We start from the raw sequence: 18,763 nt of genomic DNA, 5'->3' as shown, positions 1-18,763 counted from the left end.
TCTAAGCTCATAAAAAGAAGAATCTTCTCAACACCAAGCCAAGCTCAGGCCCTGAGACAGGTTCAACAGCATTATCCTACCCACACACTCCTCCTTTGAGAAGTTCAGAGCTGAATGACTTTGCTGAGGAAGCACCTAGAATTAGAGCTGTTTCTATATAAACAATCCATTACTTTTTAAAATTATTGAGTTGAATGCAACAACTCATACAGATAAATGTGATAAATGAACTTGAAACCTGTCCCACCACCCACTAGTTGTGTGACCACAGGCTACTTATTTAACTTATCTATGCCCCTTTTCCTCATCTACAAAATGGGAGTGTAAATAGTGTCAACCTCTTAAGAGTTCAACTCAGTGATTAAATTATATAATGCTTGTAGAATGCTGTGCAGTGTCTGCACATTGTAAATACTTGGTGTTTAATGAGTAGGTAACTATTTTTAATAATTGTGTGTGTGTGTGTATATATATTAGGAACCTTGTACGAAATAGTACTTTGTTTAAAACAGTAGACTCTAAAGTCTTATAGAATAGTCTGGTCTGATGGGGGGTCGCGGAAGTTAAGGTGATAAGTTGCCCTTCTGATTAGTGAGTATGGAAACACAGTGAAAAGGAGAAAGTTCTATCTCCTTTCAGCCCCTATTCCTTCTTTCCATTGCCACTCATGTGTGATATGTATGTGGCTTGCTCTGAAAACAAATGAATCATTAACAGTAAGGTCTCTCTACGACATCAAATTAATGTCAAGATGGGGGGGAGATCAGGAATTTAGATCCATCCAGGTGGAAAAGGTGTGATCACTGTAGTAAAGCTCCACCTTGCTGATTAGGGATTATCCAGATCTAAGTGAAAGTCGATTTTCTGTGAACTCCGTATTGTCCGGTGAGGTGTGAATTATTTATCTTATCTCTCAATCCTGCAGCCTTTCCAGAAAATAGTTTCCGGGGGAACAGTGCACCCAAGGGTGGGAACTAGGGAGAGGTGAATGAGTCACTTCTCACCTGCAAAATTTTGGAACTTCTCAGTTTGAAAAAATATAGTAATCAAGGTAGATAATATTTTAATACAACATTTTAAAAAATCAGATTAATGCAAAAAAAATTCCTGATCAAAATGTTAATTAAAGACAGTATGTAATCCCTCACTTGTGAGATTCTGCCTCATTGCCTCCCACTAATCCTGGCTGTAGCGAACCCTGATGTTATAGAAGAGACATGTAATGTATAGGGATTTCTCTGCATGAAGTCGATGTGTCTGCAGGGCAGACTGTGTGACCTCAGTATATCTGCATATTAATTACCTAAGCTTCTCCTAGAAATGGATCAAGAAAATTCCTTTGTGTTGTATATTGAAAGTATATCTGTTATGTTTCTGAGAGTAATAATAACAATGGTAGCTAAATTTTATTGAGTGACAGTGCCTCTGTGACAGTGACAGTGTCACTATGTGACAGTCACTCTGCTAGGCACTTATACAATTATCTCGTTTAACACTCACAGTATGAAATAGGTACTGGTATTAACCCCAAGAGGAGACTAAGAATCAGAGAGTTAAGTAGCTTGCTGGAGGTTATCTAGCTAAAAGGTAGCCAACCCAAGCTGAAGCTCTAACTTCAACCCTATACAGGGTTTGAGAAATCACTCATTATTTGTCTGAATCCTTTTAATCCAATATTTAAATCTAGGTCAATATAGTTTAAAATACGCTTTATGCACCCAGGATGGTTTTATAGGTTTGGATGACGATCTATCAAAAAACAACTTTACAATGGACTTGCATTGCTGAGAGCTAGTCATGTGTCTTATAAGATTTCTGCATACAATTCCAGAGATACTCCAGGAGGAATAATTCCCTCCACCGCTACATGGCTTTCCCTGGGCACTTGCTCTGCTTTCTCCCTTGTTTTGTGGTATTTCTTAGGTTGAGAGAGAGAGAGAATAAAGAGGGGAGAGACGATGGTGATGGTGATGATGATGATGGTGGCGGTGGTGGCTAACATTTATTGAGGCCTTATCATGTGCCAAGTACTGTGGTGAGAGCTTTACTAGCATTAATTCATTTAGTCACCAGAAAGCCTATTAAAGGCTGATTAATCCCCATTTCTGATCAGGAAACTGAGTCTCTGAGAATGTAAGTAACTTGCTCAAGATTACAAACTCAGGTGAAAAACAGGTAAGGCCTATGGTATTAATGACTCCATGGTAGAAAGGAAGAAAGTGGAATTAAGTAGTGAAGTTTTAGATCAGCCCCCGAGCTCCTCTTAAATACAGCCTTCAGATCTGGTTGCAGCTACTGGAGAAGCTCCCAGCTTTCCAAGGGCCCTATTATCCTGCAGGCCATAGCTGTGATGGGCATCCTTTGGATTCCAACCCCAAAACCCTTCCAGAATTATCCCCAGAGGGCATCCTTTAAAGTTGCCCAGGGTACTGGGGATTTTTTTTCTGCAGTGCTTTCTTAGGGTTAAAGTAACCTTATTTGGGAAGTTTCCAATTAATATACCTGAATTAAGGGGAGGCAGCAAAGGAGTTGTGATTATATTTAAATATTTAGTACATGTCATCAGCTCACAATTTTTAATTCTAAGGGTTTAGAGTACATTTTATGAAAATTTTAGTGCCCAGGTGTTAGGATATCTCTGGAAAAGGCATATCTGAACCAAAGAGAAAACAAAATGGGGAGAACTTAAAATGTTTTATTAATTTCCTCTTTTGAAGAATCATAACAAATCTGCTGTATTAGCGTGGATCTCAAATAAAGCAAACCTGATTAATAAGCACTGTGAACTGCATGAGGAAAAGCAAGAACAACCCAGACACTCAGGAATGTGCTGATAAATGTTTAACCACTGGCTTTCTGGGAGGGAGAATGCCCTGGTTTCTGGTGTTGGCCAATTTCCATGGTGTAAAGACTCCCACTGTAGCCTATTTCCACCTATCAGTGTGATATCCCTGAATGTGGAATTGGGAAGAGAGGCACAGATCAGCTTTCATGACCAGCACACTGCTATACCCTCTTAGGGAGGAGTAATTAGATGATCAGCTGTTTCAGTCCTATGCCACTTCTGGACTCATTAGCTGTGTGACCTTGGGCAAGTCACTTCACCTCTCTGGGCCTTTGTTTCCTCCTCTACAAAGGATAATACGGAAGATCCCTTTCACCTCTAACATTTTAAAGTTCTAGAAGGCAGTGACTCCTGCTTTCTCCGACATCCAAATGCCTTTAAGCGCCTTTCTGGAAAACCAAGTTAGCACTGTGCTGTATCCAAGAGTGCCTCCAATTTCATCTACTGAGCATAAGGTTTGGAAAGGAGTGACTTACTCCCTTTGCCTCTTTAAATGCGTAGCCAATGGGGCATCATACATTTTTTACACTTCTTTTGCTAGATGTGCGATCCAGGAGGAAAGGCATGGATGTTCCAGGGCTTTCTTGTTCTCCTGGGGTGGGAATCTGTGCGTGTGATACACTGATCCATTGCTCTATGCATTTCCTACCTCCCTACCCTCTCAGTAGCAGAGAAAGAGTATTGATAGTATTCTACCTTTTTATTTTTATTTTTTACTATCCAATAGCCATTTATAAGAATGGGAATTACTTATATAAAATGGGGGGGGGTGTTATTTTTTTTCCCTGAAAGGTGGCACGTCTCTCAGCAAAGAGAAAAAGGCATGTTGCACAAGGCTTGCTGGCAGTGATATAAGCCAGCGCCGGTTTGCCTGTTGTCACAGCCAAAGCAAAATGCCACCTCTGCCTAGAAGCCAGAGTGCCACATTCCTCTTTTGTGTCCTTGAGATGCACCCATCATGAGGCCCTGGGCTTGTAGGTTTGGCCAGGAGGTGACCCATGTTCCTTGAAGTTCATCTTCCAACCCCAGGAGGTGGGGGAGGGGGTGGCACTGCTCATGACTCTCAAAATAGATTATTAGAGCCCCCAGAATGCATGTCAGATACAGCGAGTAAATGTGGAATTTGAGGCCCAGGATGAACACAAGAGAGGCCCCAGTTGCCGAGAGTAAGGTAGGGCGGCAGAAACACAAGTGACCCAGTGATGTTCCAGTCCCCAGACCCCTTCTTAACAAACGAACATGCAGTGACAGCAAAAGCTCCAGAATCCCAAGGCAGGAGGTGCCAAACACATCCTGCAACAACCACTAAGCAAAAAAAAAAAAAAAAAGTTTCAATAAAATGTTCTCACTCCTCGAGGGGAAAACCTGTCCGTGCCTGAAGCAGCTTGACCTGGGCAAACCCCCTCCCTCCACAGGGTGAACTGCAAATCTCAAGAAAAAAATCCCCAGCCCCCACCCCGCCTGCTCCCTGGGGAGGGACAGAAGTTTCCTAAAACTGACAGTTTTGCCTCCATGATCTTTAAAAGAGCAGAAGTTGGCTGTGAGGCTGCAATGCTGCCTCGATTGGGGTAGTGTGGTCTCTGTTTGCGGCTGGGCTCCAGGGAGAGCCACAATTGGCTCTGATGAGGAAGGAGCCTCGAAATGAAAGATTGCAAAGAGGGCTTCTGAACGCCGTGGCTGAGACTGTGTCGTTTCTTGCAAGGTGAAACTTGGCAGTTCTACCTTGCAAGTAAAAACCCAAATTAATTTTTTTTTTTAAAGAAATTAAGTCAGAAACAAGGCTTCGGAAAAACTGTGAGTGTTAGGCATAAACTGATTTTGGATGATCTTTAGGTGAGAAAGGGTGGAGTTACCATCAGAAACATGTTTTTATTTATGCTTTTCAAATCCCCACTGGTGTGCAATGTGGGTGCGCGTGCGTGTGTGCCTGTGTTGTATGTGTGTTGGTTAGCAGGAGAGAATGCATCGTCTCAATTCTCTAACCACTTTTTTTTACGTCTTTTCTGTGCACAGTTCATATAGATGCCCCATAAATAAATATATAGGTCCATCCACACCTTTTCATTTTATTTGTAAATTGTTTGGTATAAGCAGCAATGCGTAATGAAACCTGGTGAAGTTTAAAAGATTAGATTTTTTTCATACTGACACTTCATAACACTGTTCATACGTCTCCGAGTGAGATTTATGAATATATGAGCAGTACTGCAAAATGATACCGCACCAGAGACTTCCTGCACCACAGGGGTGGCAGTCTAAAGTGACACAGCTTCAAGCATTTTTCACAGACAAGAAGCAAAATTTAACCCCCTTAAGGGGAAGTATGATTTCAACAGCTTGAAATGAGCTCATTTGTAGATGTGTTTTTTCCTCTCATCTTCCATAATTTTTTGGTGTTAAGATTAAAACAGATTGCACAGCCAACGTAAGGGCATATAAGCTGCCCAGAGTATACTTTGGCCCTTAAAGAGAAACCCTCCTCCATTGTCTTTATCTGAACGTCCCAATAGGGTAAATGAAGGTAAACGTCACCCTAAATTCCTAAGGCGCTCAGTGTGATTCTCAGAATTGTCCTTAGCAGACGGGGGCTGGATTTTTCAAAAGGTAAGTAGCAGGTGCCCGTCGTCCTGGGCACCTGAGACAATGGCATTAGGAAATAAACAGTGAATTGAATCTCATCTGAGTGAAATTAACCAACAAAAAGGAGAATCAGAAGAGCAAAAGATGATCTTTATGAATTGATTGTATATGACGTGTCTATAGTGGAAGAGGTCTGTTTTAGATTCCAAGTACAAACTGATCTCTTTTAGGCTGACCTGGTACCTTGTAATTTTGTGTCAATTAATGTTCATGATCTCTGTTCTCTCAAACTCTCTTTAACCATTTTGTTTCCTCTTGGAACAGAGCGTGGTGCTCAAATGTGGCCTGTCCCCTCTCTGCTCTGTAAATGCTCCATGATGTGTTGGCTGGAGAACTTTTGTCTCTTTTTTCAGCAATGGTACAACAGCTCCATGAATGTGATCTGCACCTGGTTGACGGACCGGATGGACTTACAGCTTCACATTTATCAGTTGAAAACACTAATTAGGATGGTAAAGGTAAAAGAAAAAATAATTATTCTTCTTTGCGAATAGCTTACTGAAATACGTTTCATTGGCAAGCTGCAGAACTTCCTTAACACAAAGAATATTAGTTTACATATAAAACAACACGACTTCTAAAACAGTATCTCATGCAAGAAAAACCTATAAAATCACTTTGGGATGCATGGTTAATTTCTTACTCAGACGTCAAAGGAAAATTTAATAAAAAGGAATTGAATGTTTTATCCAGACTGGAAAAAGACTTCATGTATCTGCCGTGCAAAAGTACTGCAGGGGCCATCATGCCCTTCCCATTAGACTTTCAAAAGCTGGCTTTTGGTACCACTGTGCTAATTACATCAATTACCAATTTCATTCACGGTTTAATTGAATAAAATTTTGCCACAATTAATTTCATAGAAATATTTACCTTCAGCTATTTCTAAATATGTCCTGTGATCATTATCAGGATGCCAATCAATATTGTTCTCCTAGATAACTGTAGTAGTTTCTCTTACAATGCGTGTATCCAATCAAATGTACGGGATCACAAAGGTGAGATAACATACCCTGAAAGTAGCTTTTTTCCCTGTTCTTGTGTGTGCGCCTTGGACTAATGATAATTATTTCAGTGTGAAATCTCAGTGGTTTACATGAAATAATAAGATCACAGAAGGGGGTAAATACGTTTTTGATCATTTCAGTTTCCATTTGATGCTTCACTATAGAGGGGTTTAAAACATTCGTATACAGAAATCGCAAAGTACAAAGTCTCCTATAAAATATTTTAACAATAAAACATAGCTAAATTTTTATTTCTTAACAGTTTGCTAAAAGTCCCCCCCATCCCTGCTATCCCCCCATCCCACCCACCCCCTGCGCCCCATTTCTTAGGCTCTTTCGGATTAGCACCTTCTCATTGAAGGTGCTCCTCTACCCCAGCGCTGACTTAAAACCAATTACTGTTCCATTGAGTGTAATTAAGGAGAATTATTATCATCTGCATTTGATCTCACAAAGAGTCTGCCCAGGAAGGTTACAGACAGCAGTGTGTTGGAGCTCTTAAAAAAGAAATGTATGCACTCAGACCAAGGACCCAGACTAATTTTCATATTTTTTAATTTCAATTTCTTAGGGCAAGCTCACTAGTCATTGCCTGATCACTTGAATTCTGTTCTTTGGGTATAAATACTCTTTGGGCGAGTTTTTCTGTTTGACCCTTGCTGGGTAGATATGAAAAGAAGACATTAATTTTAATATTTTAAAATATCTTCCCATGACTGACATTTCCAGATCTGTGTTGGGAATGTTGCAATTAGCAGTATTTTATTAAGAAAAAATATGTCAGAGACGAGGTTTATTCTTAGCCTTCTGCCAAAAAAATACAGACGTGAACCACAGGGAAGGGACACAGAAACGTCACTGCCAAAGGAACTCCTTCACTTTCTTCAGAGGTAGGCCCAGCTTAACTATTGCCATAACACGGAGGGGTGAAGCGGAATTCATCACCTCTTTACTAAGTACATTTACCCAGAGGTCTCCTTCTCCGAGCCAAACTTCCAAAGATAATTGGCTTTCTTTCCTGCCTCTACATCCACTTTGTTTCTTCATCTGTTCATTCATTATTCAGCAAGCATTTATTCATTCATCCAACATTGGATAGATATTCGTTGAGCCCCCACTTGTATGTTACAAGATGGAGGATTTAAAAATGACTAGATATGCTCCCTACCCTTAGGCATTTAGAGCCTAGTTGGGGAACGCACCGCTCTGGAATTTGAATAAAGGGAAGAATACTCAAGTGCTTTCTATCTTTCTTATTCCCATCATATCCTGGCAACAATTATGTTATTCTAAGTGGCAACAGAACAGCTGATTGAAAGGTACATAAAAAAAAAAATGAAGTGAATCATCTGGATATCTGGTCTACATTATGCCTAGCATTTACTCAGCCTCCTACCCTTCTCCCTCAAGGTGAAGACAGTTCAGGTAGCTACCTAGCCACCTAGGAGAGCCTTGCAGCTTGATCCATAGTTAGCAGGACCTTTTAATTTAGTGTTGAAACAAATTACTTTTAAGAGGGAAAGAAGGTGCTATGAATAATCATGCTGGGAAAACAGGTATAAATTGGCAAAGGGGATATGTGGTCATCCTATCCATTATCTTATATTATTGGACTTCATTAAGCTGAACTGCATTCACTAGTTGACTCTGCAGTCATTATAACACATGACCTTCAAGAGTGATTGACATTGTGATTGTTGACACTGTCACTGCATTAGATGGACTACAAAAAATAGAAATCACAATGGGAATGGCATTGAAGTATGTTAACATTCCTTCTCTTGCCCCCTTAGCAAGTTTCCCATATCAATAGGAGAAGCAAACAGCAGAATCAGTAGCTGAAATGATATGCAGTGTGAAGAGAAGAGTTGTACTTAGAGAGAGACCTTTCTCAAAAAAAAAATTTTCATGAAGTAGACCACAGCCAGACGCTTCTGGTCATGTTCAATTAACGCTAAGGGATTTCTAGAAAAACAGTCCCTGGGATACCTAAGGAAATCCGAGAGAAATCGCCTGAAGGAACAAAGAAAGAATTTGTGGTACAATAATACCAAACCATTGTTCTTGAAAAAGAGCCAAATTTCTTCCCTGAGACCAAGTTGTGAACGGAATAGATACACTTCTTTCCGAAGGAGATGAGAAATGAGTCACATGCCTGCAACATATTGATGAAGCATTAGCGCTCCATCTTCCCCTTAATTGTTGCTGCCCGTAATAGGTTTCATATACCAACATACATATGTCTGTCTTGTGAATTAGACAGAGGGATATGCAATTACAAGCCTTAAAAATACTCAAGACCAGACTGCAACAGAAATTGCAAAATACCATAATCACCGATCCATTATTTATATGTTATAGCCCCTTACACTGTCTATCATATTATACTAACCTAAGAAAAAGAACCAGACCAAAAAAAAAAGAGAGGAACCAAAACAATTATGGAACATTTCCCTTTATGGAACTGAATAAACACAAGCTTATGTTCTTTGCTTTGTCTCATCTAATACAGTTTATCCTGTCACAATTTCTCATTTTCTGTCATTCAACGAATCTCAGTTTTCAGTACAATTGAAATCTGAGCATAGTGGCTTTTCATTTGACAATGCAGGAAGTGTGACACTTAGCTGAAGGTCAGTGTTCTTACCCCCACACTCACTTGGTGCCCTTTCCCTCCCCTTCATGGAGATGAGATCTCTCTTATCACTGCATCTTTTCCCTCCTTAGAAAACCTATAGAGATTTCCGATTGCAAGGGGTCCTGGACTCGACCTTAAACAGCAAGACCTATGAAACCATCCGGAACCGTCTTACTGTGGAGGAAGCCACAGCATCAGTGAGCGAGGGTGGGGGCCTGCAGGGGATCAGCATGAAGGACAGTGATGAGGAAGACGAAGAAGACGATTAGAATGCTCCAGCCTAGAGTCCACTAGGATGGAGTCCTGTAATCAATGCATGTCCTTAGTCTGTTAGTTAACCCCATTAGGGAATTTTCTGTCAACTACCATGCCCATGAGATGTTTACCAATACAATTTCCATTTTAGCTATGTGGTACCAGGATTAGCAAATGACCTTCGAATCCACAATTTCCTGATTCCATGTCTATAGGTTTACAAGCAATATGGAGCACCATTCTTTAAACACCATTCGTGGAGAATACATAGTCCAACTGCTAGGCGTGTCCCTGTTATCAGCAAAGTTAAATGATGCTTCATTATTGTACTGTGTATGCATTGACGGTAAATGGATGTGAGGGCGAGTACACCAAGTACTTTCACTCCTTTGTTTCACGTATGTGGATGCCAGTTATTTAAATGAGTACAATAAATTAATTAAGACTCATAGATCTGCTTTGTTTTTTGAAAAACAAAAGGCAAGTCTCCAACAACCAACTTTTGGTTCTTTCTGTTCCCTTAAAACTAAAGACTGAGCCCCTGTGCCCTTGTTAACCCCTCCTTTCATTTATCCATATAGTTAGCCAAAAAAGGATGGCTACATACCAATGGATTGATCCTCTTAATTGCCATGGCAAGGGCAATCTTATCATGATTTAACATCAAGCACAGTTCAGAGCAACTGTCTTCTGTCAAAGTTTATCCTATTAAATGTTACATTTTGCTTTTATGTTTCAATAACTGTGTATGTAAAAAAACTGAATATTTAAATTACAACCCTAGACTATAAATGTGTTTATAATAAGATATGGATATTTCCTTCAGTAGATTGTAACCATAATTTAAATTATTTTGTTCCACACTGTTTTTTATATCTGTCATGTACATTGCATTTTGATCTGTAACTGCACGACCCTGGGGTCCTCTGCAGAGCTATTTCTTTCTGTGTAAAGTAGTGGATCCATCTTGCTTTTGCCTTATATAAAGCCTACAGTTATGAAAGTGTGGAAAACTGTGGCTTCTCAATAAATAATTATTCAAATGTCCTAAGAATACACTTTCGATCTTTTTTCCTCTGTCTCCTTTGAGAACCAGAACTGAAACGCACGAAGCAGGAAGGGATGAGAAAGAGGAAGGACAAGATAATTTTCCTAGCGTGTTCTTGAAACTATTGGAGTAGGTAGCTTTCAATGCTTGTTTCCATGAGACACAGTCTAAAGTTCCATTAATTCAGACTCCAGTAATTCAGAATCTGTGGGCATTTGGACATGTTGGGCAGATTACGCTTGCATTATAGGATAAATAAGAGTTTGCTAAGCAAGAGAGTAGTGTAAACGAGAGAAATGTTTCTCCTGTATGGAGAGAAGGCCAACAAACTGTTTTTAAGCACCACTTTAACAGCAGTGTTTGCATTCAAACAAAGCGTGTGCCAATTATATATGATTCTTATATATTTGTTAAAGCATTTTACAAGATTCTCAAAGATATGGAGTACTCTTCTGGCTCCCCAGTCCTTGTCAGCAATATAATCACCTAGGTTTGAAAGAAATCAAACATTTTGTAGCCTGTGCTGTTTTATTTCTGTCTGTCACTAAACCAAGCTGACCTTTCCTTGGGGCTGACTGAGGTTTTAGAGAAATGTCTACTTTTCCAATGGAACCAGGTAGAGTGCTCACCAGCAGTTCACTACAAGCCAACCCCTCTAAAGAACACATCCAACTCTGTTGAATCCTTGAGGTCTGCAGGTGCCAATCAACAGTACTTCCTGCCCTCAGTGGTTTTACAAGAATAACTCCCGTTTATTGAGCACATATTCTATGCCAGGCATTCTGCATGTATTACCTCATTTAAATCTCAAAACAACCATAAGAGGAGAGGACTGTCATTATCCTCATTATAGACGAGAAAATTGAGGTCATAAAGGTTGAAGTAACTTGCCCAAAGGTTACACATCTCCATGCAAAAACATTAATCCAGCGACACTAGCATAGAACTGGTAATACAAATGGTGGGGCTGTATCATTCAGGAGTGAAAAACCTTTGATTGCCCAATGACACAAAGTTAAGTCAAAGTGGCAAAGCCAAGATTTTTTAAAATACATTTGTATTAATTGTATTTTTCGTTGAAAAAGTAAAGTTTATTTCTTGCCACAATTACAATTCAAAAATGTGCAAAGTAAAGAGGGAGCATCTGTCCAGTGTGTATAGAAGTTAGAAAAAGGAAGAAAACGCTCAGGAGCCCTGGAGAAGAGCTGAGCGAGTCAAATAACTAATCAAAAGGCCTGATCCTAAAGGCATAAAGAGAAGTAAGTCAGAAAAAACTGTGTCTCCAAAACCAAGGTTAAAAAAAAAAAGAAGATTCCTTCAAAAGGAGAATTCACCACAGTCTAGCACTGAGGGTCCTGTTGAGTAGCATCCCCCAGCGTGGCGACCCTGGAAGGACGGCTGTGGAGGAGGAAATGACATCAGAAGAGTTGAGAGAGAAAGAACTGCTCAAGTTTAAGTCTCAAGTTATCCTTACCACAAACTCAAAAGCTGAGAAGGAGACAGTTGTAGTATCTTGAGTTTTCTTTTTTATTTCTTTGGGATGGAATCTTAAGTTTTCTCTTTTTCTCCTATTTATTTTTTAATTAAAATACAATATACACACAGAAGAGTGCATAGATCCTAGGTATACAGCTCAGTGATTTATCGCCAGTGAACACACTCCTGGAACAACCAGCAGGTCAAGAAAGAGAACATAATAATGAACACCTCCAGACATACCCACACCCGTGGCCCCTTCCCAATCTCTGCCTGCTCCTTACTTGCCAAAAGTAACCTCTATCCTGATTTCTAGCAGCATGGATTGAATTTGCCCCTTTTAAACCTTTATGTAAATAGAATCATAGTATATATTCTTTCATGTCTGGATTCTTTTTGCTCTACATTATATTGTTGCTGTAGCTGTGGTTCATTTCTTTTCACTGCTATATAGTATTCCAGTGTATGCATATACCACAATTTATCTGTGTTAAACTGTTTTTAGTTTGGGGCTGTTATGAATAATCCTGCCATGAATTTCCTTGTACATGTCCCTTGGCACACATGGTGGGCCACAGGATAAAGGTATGTTTGTTTTTAGGAGATACTGCCAGTTTTCCAGAGAGGGTGAACGAAGTTATACTCTCACCAGTAGAGTATCAAAGTCTCTGACAACACTAGGTATTGTCACTCTTGTTAATTTTCGTCATTCTGGTAAGTGCTGTAATGGTTTATAACTGTAGTTCACTGATTACAAAAATGGAGTTGATCGCCTTTTAATATGTGTCTTGGCAATTTGGGTAGCCTCTCTTGTGAAGTGCATGGTTAAGTCTTTTTCCCTTTTTTTAAAAGAGGAAAATTCTGGGGCCATTTGAAGACCTGTAGGGAAGAGACCACAGGAAAAAGTGCCAGATGGATGGTGAGACATAGAGATGTCGAGGGAAATGTTAACCTGATGGAAAAGCATTCACTATGTTAACAATCAGCCCACAAAGAATTGAGTATATCCTGGTCGGGCACCACTCAAAACACCCAGCCTCTCTCTAATCCATTCTCTGTCATCAGCCAGTGGGGCCTTTCTCTCATCCTTCAAATCCCAGCTACATATGACCTCCCCAGGGAAGCCTTTCCAAACCCCATCCTCAGTTCAGCATCCATTTCCCTGGTATATATGCTCATAACACTCTCTACTTCTCTTTCATAGTATTCATCACACTCTTCACGAACAGGTTATTTGCATCTTTTCATGTTTCATGTAGCTTTTCTCTACTTCAGGAGGGTGTGGGCTGTGCCAGCTTCCCTATATTGTATTCACTAAATACATGACTAATAAATGAAGGCTGTTCTCTTAGAACCTTTAGTCTAGGTGGTATGAATCTTCAAAAGACTCATATAGACTAAATACTATAAGATTCAGAGGAGGGAGAAGGAAAGGAAGGCTTCCTGGAGGAGGTAGGCCTTGAAGTGCACATCAAGAGGACAGGAAAGGACATGGATCAAGCAGAGGGAGGTGAGGGGATGTGCCACTTGACTGAAGCTGTTTTCTCCTCTGATGGATTCCCAGTGCACACAGTAAGCACTCAACAAACACATGTTGACTTAAGATATTAACAAATATGCTCAGTATGTTACGGGAGCCTAGCTTATGGAATGATGTATGCAGGGAGTTTGGAGAGATTAAGATGGGAAGAGTGGATTAAGATTTCAAAGGAGGACATTTAGTTTAGTTTGGGTTGGTTGGTCTGCATAACTGAGAATTTAACCAGTATTTTTATTTTTTCAAAATATTTAAAGAAATTTTTTAAGTTAAAAAAATAAAATAGAGCAGAAATATATTGAAAAAAAGTTTAAGCCTCTCCCTTTCCCAACCCATTTCCCCAAAGTAGCCATTGCTAACAGATGGGCATATATTCTTCCAAATATGTTCAAATCATATACAAGTATATTGGAAATATATGTTATATATATATATCCAATTGGAAATCGGATATATATATCTCTCCAATATCCAATTGGATATATTTATATATTTTTAATATATTTTCACAAATTGGATTCATCCTGAGCCTACTAAGGCAAATCACGTTTCTTATCTACCAATATAGGATCATTTCCGTGTTTGCACATATAGATTTTCCATATTACTTTTAATGGTTGTGCTGTATTTAAGATTTTCTGGTCAAAGAAGAAACAAGAGCAAAGTGAGGTAAACTGAAAATCCCGGATGAATCAAAACATAATGGAGGAAATGAGCTGTCTGCAGAAGTGACTTACGAGACTGTTTAAAATGTGTGACTAAAGAATTTCTTAAACACCCCAAATCCAACCCAAGCTAACTGCACTGTATTGTAATTATCTGTTTATGTGTCTGTCTCTCCGCTGGACTAACAACTTCTTGAGGTCAGGGACTGTGTATCCATTTGTGTATGTCAGTCTGGTGCCTGGGATATAGCGGGCACTCAATAAATGTTGGTTGAATTGAATGGGTGGACATCAAGGAGGCACATCTGGATATGATTATGACCAAGAAAACATAAACTAAATTTATCACAAACACTCTGTCTATAAAGAAAGAATACTAAATAAATTGAAGAATCTCAGCAGCTTTAGGAAAACCATCCACTCACCACTACCATGACCTAAATTTCCAGTGCAGGCATGAACAGTCATACTGTCAAAAATTTGGGTTTCTGTAAAAATTTTAGGAAATCAACCAACCAACAAGGGTTGTACCACTGTTGTTTTAGCATAAATTTTAATAAGTTTATTTTATTTAAATTTTAAAATCCAAAATAAGTTCCAAAAATCCAAAACAATTTCCATCAGCACGATTAACAAATCTGAAATCAAATTATGCACAATTCTGCAATTCTTGGTAAACAAATTTTTAAAAATCAATATTCATCTTTTATTCGAGGTTGTTTTGCTTCTCCATCTAAGTACTAAAATTATCATCTGTTTTCCTCCTTATGAAACCATGCATTTCATCTAAAGTTGTAAATCTGCATTCATTGTAAGCAAGCAAAACACGAGAAAAGGGCTGGCAATGGTGCAATCTGCCAGCAGAGTTCTCTGCCCTGACGACAGTACATTGAAGGTCAAAGAAAAACACTGCACAACAAATTAATCACAGCCGCCAGCTAACAGAGGGATAAAATGATCACAATTAATACACACAACTACAAAATAAGAGGAATGCAAAGGCAACAATAAGTGACGAGTACGCAAGTAAAATTTTTTCTTATTTCCTAAGAATTGATGGTGTGATGGCAAAAAGCACTTGTAAACACGGTTAAGTTGGCATATTTCCCTCTGTCCATCAGAAACAACTTGGCTTGTTTCCTGGGTGGTGAATACAATTGCAAAGAATAAGCAAGGCTTTGCTTAAATCTCCAAGCAGGACACACGTGATTGAAGATAGTACGAATTTTAGAAAAAAAGTATCGGAAATTTTGGAATGTACTTAAAAGAAAATCAAAGGCAATAGGAGAAGACAAATACTGGTGGTATTTGATGCAAAGAAAGCACAGTTTATTGGAAGCTATGACTAGGTTTCAAATTCAAATGTCACTCTATTATTGTAAACGGGACCGCTGAACTACGCACCTCGCTCAGTCTCTTCAAACACTTCCTAGAACAGGTCTTTGAGAACAATAAATTCCTCCACGATATTCTTTGGTGCAATTACTTTCATGTTGAATAAAAAAATACCCTTCAAAAAATCGAACGTCAAGATTATAGACTAAAAATTCCAGAGCATATGGAGAGTATTGACTTCGCAATGTATTTGGGAAGTTTTGGACACTTTAATTAAACGACAATCTCTAGTTTCACATTGTGATATTGAAAGTTGAACTCCTAGGAAGTGATTTTTGGTAGGATGAGATGTCTTTCTCTCCAAACCCAGAGAATAGTTCTGCTAAAATCATTCTCGGGAGATTAACATAGACTAATGATCCCCATATCAAGGAAATGGGTTTCCTTCTGCATTGATAGGAAGTAAAATCATCTCTGATCCATTTATTCTCCAGCTTTGAGTCAAATCAATTCTATGTCATATTTCATTGATTCTAAGATAAAACTTTTATCACTTTTAACTTTTCGGAAATTGGGATTCATTCTTCCACTGTAAGGAAACAAACTCACATTACATTTACCCTCTGCCATCACCCTACCTCTGTAACAAGGCTGCAATACACAGCCTTGGGCTAACATTTCCTTCGGAGAATGCAAAGAAAAGGAGGTACCTGTCCCAGGGAAGAGCCTTCCACACAGTGAACTGAGGGCAGAGGCAGAACTAGGGACTGACCCAGGAGTGGACGTGAAAGAAGTGCCCATTTCCCCCAATATGTTAAAGAAAGATGATCCTTGAGAGGGGGAGGGACCTAGATCCTGTTATTTCGAAGGATGGGGGTTCAAACCGCTCTAGAAACAAAGATGAAAGCAGACATGGCAGGATGTATAGACCACTGGGTGACAGATCTAGCAAAAGGGCACAGCAGGTGGAGATTGAGAGCACAGGTTCTAGAGTCAGGCTTACCTTGGCCCAGATTTCAGATGATTGGTGGCAATTACTAGCCATGTGACCTTGGGCAAATTACTTAATTCCCCTAGGCCTCAGTTTTCTCATCTGTAAAAGAGAAATAACCAGAATAATATCCTAAGCGTTACTTGCTGTGATAAGCTCCTTGGGTTACCATCAAGATTAAATGTGTTAATACAGTCAAGTTCCAAAAAAAAAAAAACAGCACACATGCTAAGTGCTCAGTAAATGTTAGCTAATATTTTACTGTTAATTTCTTAATCTCTTAAGAGCCTGCCACGTGTTTCAGGCTCTGAACAGATCACGGGTAGGGCTAAGTCACTACCCTTTAGAAGCTGGGTGCTGCTCCTCACTGTTCCTGCTCCACCTCTTCCCAAAAGAACAACTCATGATCAGCTGTGGATTAGGCAGCAATCTGTTGAGCAAGGTATTCTTGCTACCCAGTTCTGTTTTTAGCATTTGCTTTTATGCTTTGGAAAAGAAGAACCTGTCCCCCTTGTCCACATTTATTTGCAGTCTACTTTCCTTTGACTGTGGATCTCAGCAAATAATTATTGAAGGAATGAGTTAATGAATAAGTGAATTTCTCTCCATGCCTTCCCTTCTTCATCATCACTGCCTTAATATGGGTTTGCCTAGAAACAGACCATGAGACAAGGATTCCAGTGCAAATGGTTTACTTGGGAGGTGATCCCAGGAAACACTAACAGAGGAATGGGGAAGAGAGATGGGGAAGAGAAGGCAGCCACTATGGGTAGCTGGAGTTTTCACCCTAGAGAAATCTGGGAGCCAGGGTACAACATACATTTTGGAGTTATCCCTCCTGAGGGGTGAGAGAGCTGGGGTGTTTATACCCCAAATCCTCTTCGTTGTTGGTTGAGGGCAGCTGAGAGGTGAGGGTAGGGAAGGTTAATTCTCCGGCACTTCAGGCCTGGAGGGCAGGTAGACAAAGAAAACTCTGATCATCACAGAAAGCCCTCAGGTGATTGCAGTGAAGTGATAAGGACCAGGGGCAGTGGACAGGGCACCAACATCATCTGCTACAATGATCCTTTTGCAACTAAGGGCAGAGGCTGTGGTCAATGTTGGCCTGAGGACAGCAAGACAGAATCAGCATTTCTCGTGCCAGGATCATTGCCTCTGCAGGCTAGACTTGGAAGCCTCCCAAGAGTAGTGAAATACATTCAAGCCTTTACTACAATGGAATACAATGGAGCCAGGAACAAAAATAAAACAGATTTCTATATGCTAGTACTGAAAAATGTCCAAGATAACACTGTTGAGTCTTAAAAAAATCAAGGGGTAGACCGGCATTTAAAAGAATTAAAAATTAATAAGCAAATCTATGTGTGCATGTGTGTGTTTGTATTTATACACACATTTTAAAGATATTAAATGGACATTTGTCATTTGGGCTTATCAGAATCCAAATCCAAAATCCATGGAAATTGAAGGGGAAACGTTCCCTTTCCCTGCCCCCGACTGCTAGAATGTGGCTAATGAACCAACACTCCAGCTCTGAATTTTGACTCTTAAGACAAGTATCTAAGGGTATGGTGGCATTAGAGGACTTACACTGTGGCTCCAGGACAGTCCAGGGGCACCCAGTGACATGGCAGCAGACCAAGCAGCAGCAGCATCCCAAGCAGAGCTGTCCTGGCTGCTTTTGACTATGCCTCACCTCACTTGTCCCTCGGTTCCTGACCAAGCCTGTTTCCCCAGCCCTTGGTAGATTCTACAAGCTACTCCATAAACTCCTTTTCTGCTGCCAGTTTCTGTTGTTGGCGAGCAGGAGCATGCACTGATATAGGAGGGATTCAGAAGACACTGCTAACAGTGGTTACCTGCGGGAAGGGGGACAGCAGACTTTGCATGGAAAGGAGATGTATTTTGTTTTATGTTGTTTGATTATTGTAATCATGTGCACTTATTACTTTTTCAAATTAAAAATATTTTTAGGGAGTGTAGTTCAAATAAATTTACTTTTTTAAATGTCCCAATAGAGCAGCATCTAGACAAGAAAAATGTGGATTCAAGTATAGTTCTAGTAGCAGGCGCAGGATGGAGGGTTAAGTATTGTCCTCTTACCTCTGCTCGAGTCCTCTTACCGGGGAGACATTCTTCACCTGGAGTGTTTGGCTAGAACTCAGGAGGTCCATGAACTTGACTAGAAGAAAAAAAAAAAAAAGGAGGCAGCAAACCAGAGTAGCGTTTGCAGTATCTATGACTTTTTCACCAAGAGAAATCACAGATATTTTCATGTCACATTACAGTTATTGCAGTATCTCAAAATATCGTTCATACTCATCAC

At 39.8% G+C, this 18,763-nt stretch overlaps 1 protein-coding gene across 4 annotated transcripts in view; it reads left to right on the top strand.

The window, feature by feature from the left end:
- CADPS (calcium dependent secretion activator) overlaps positions 1-10,503 on the top strand; it is a 437,514-nt gene extending 427,011 nt beyond the window's left edge. For 2 of the 4 annotated variants that reach the window (XM_087431279.1, XM_087431278.1), the window contains 2 exons: positions 5,839-5,943; positions 9,220-10,501. In XM_087431279.1, the coding sequence (XP_087287405.1) occupies positions 5,839-5,943; positions 9,220-9,399 (285 nt within the window). In that variant the 3' untranslated portion in view covers positions 9,400-10,501. Of the gene's footprint in view, positions 1-5,838; positions 5,944-9,219 lie in introns of all 4 variants that reach the window. The other 2 variants (XM_087431281.1, XM_087431280.1) reach the window with 2 other exon arrangements.
- The last annotated feature ends 8,260 nt before the right edge of the window (positions 10,504-18,763 follow it).

The sequence above is a fragment of the Ceratotherium simum genome, chromosome 5, assembly GCF_057802395.1.
Source record: "Ceratotherium simum simum isolate JZ-2026a chromosome 5, ASM5780239v1, whole genome shotgun sequence".
NCBI classification, from domain to species: Eukaryota; Metazoa; Chordata; class Mammalia; order Perissodactyla; family Rhinocerotidae; genus Ceratotherium; species Ceratotherium simum.
The sequence above is the reverse complement of the archived record's forward strand: the minus strand, read 5'-3'. Positions and strand labels throughout refer to the sequence as shown.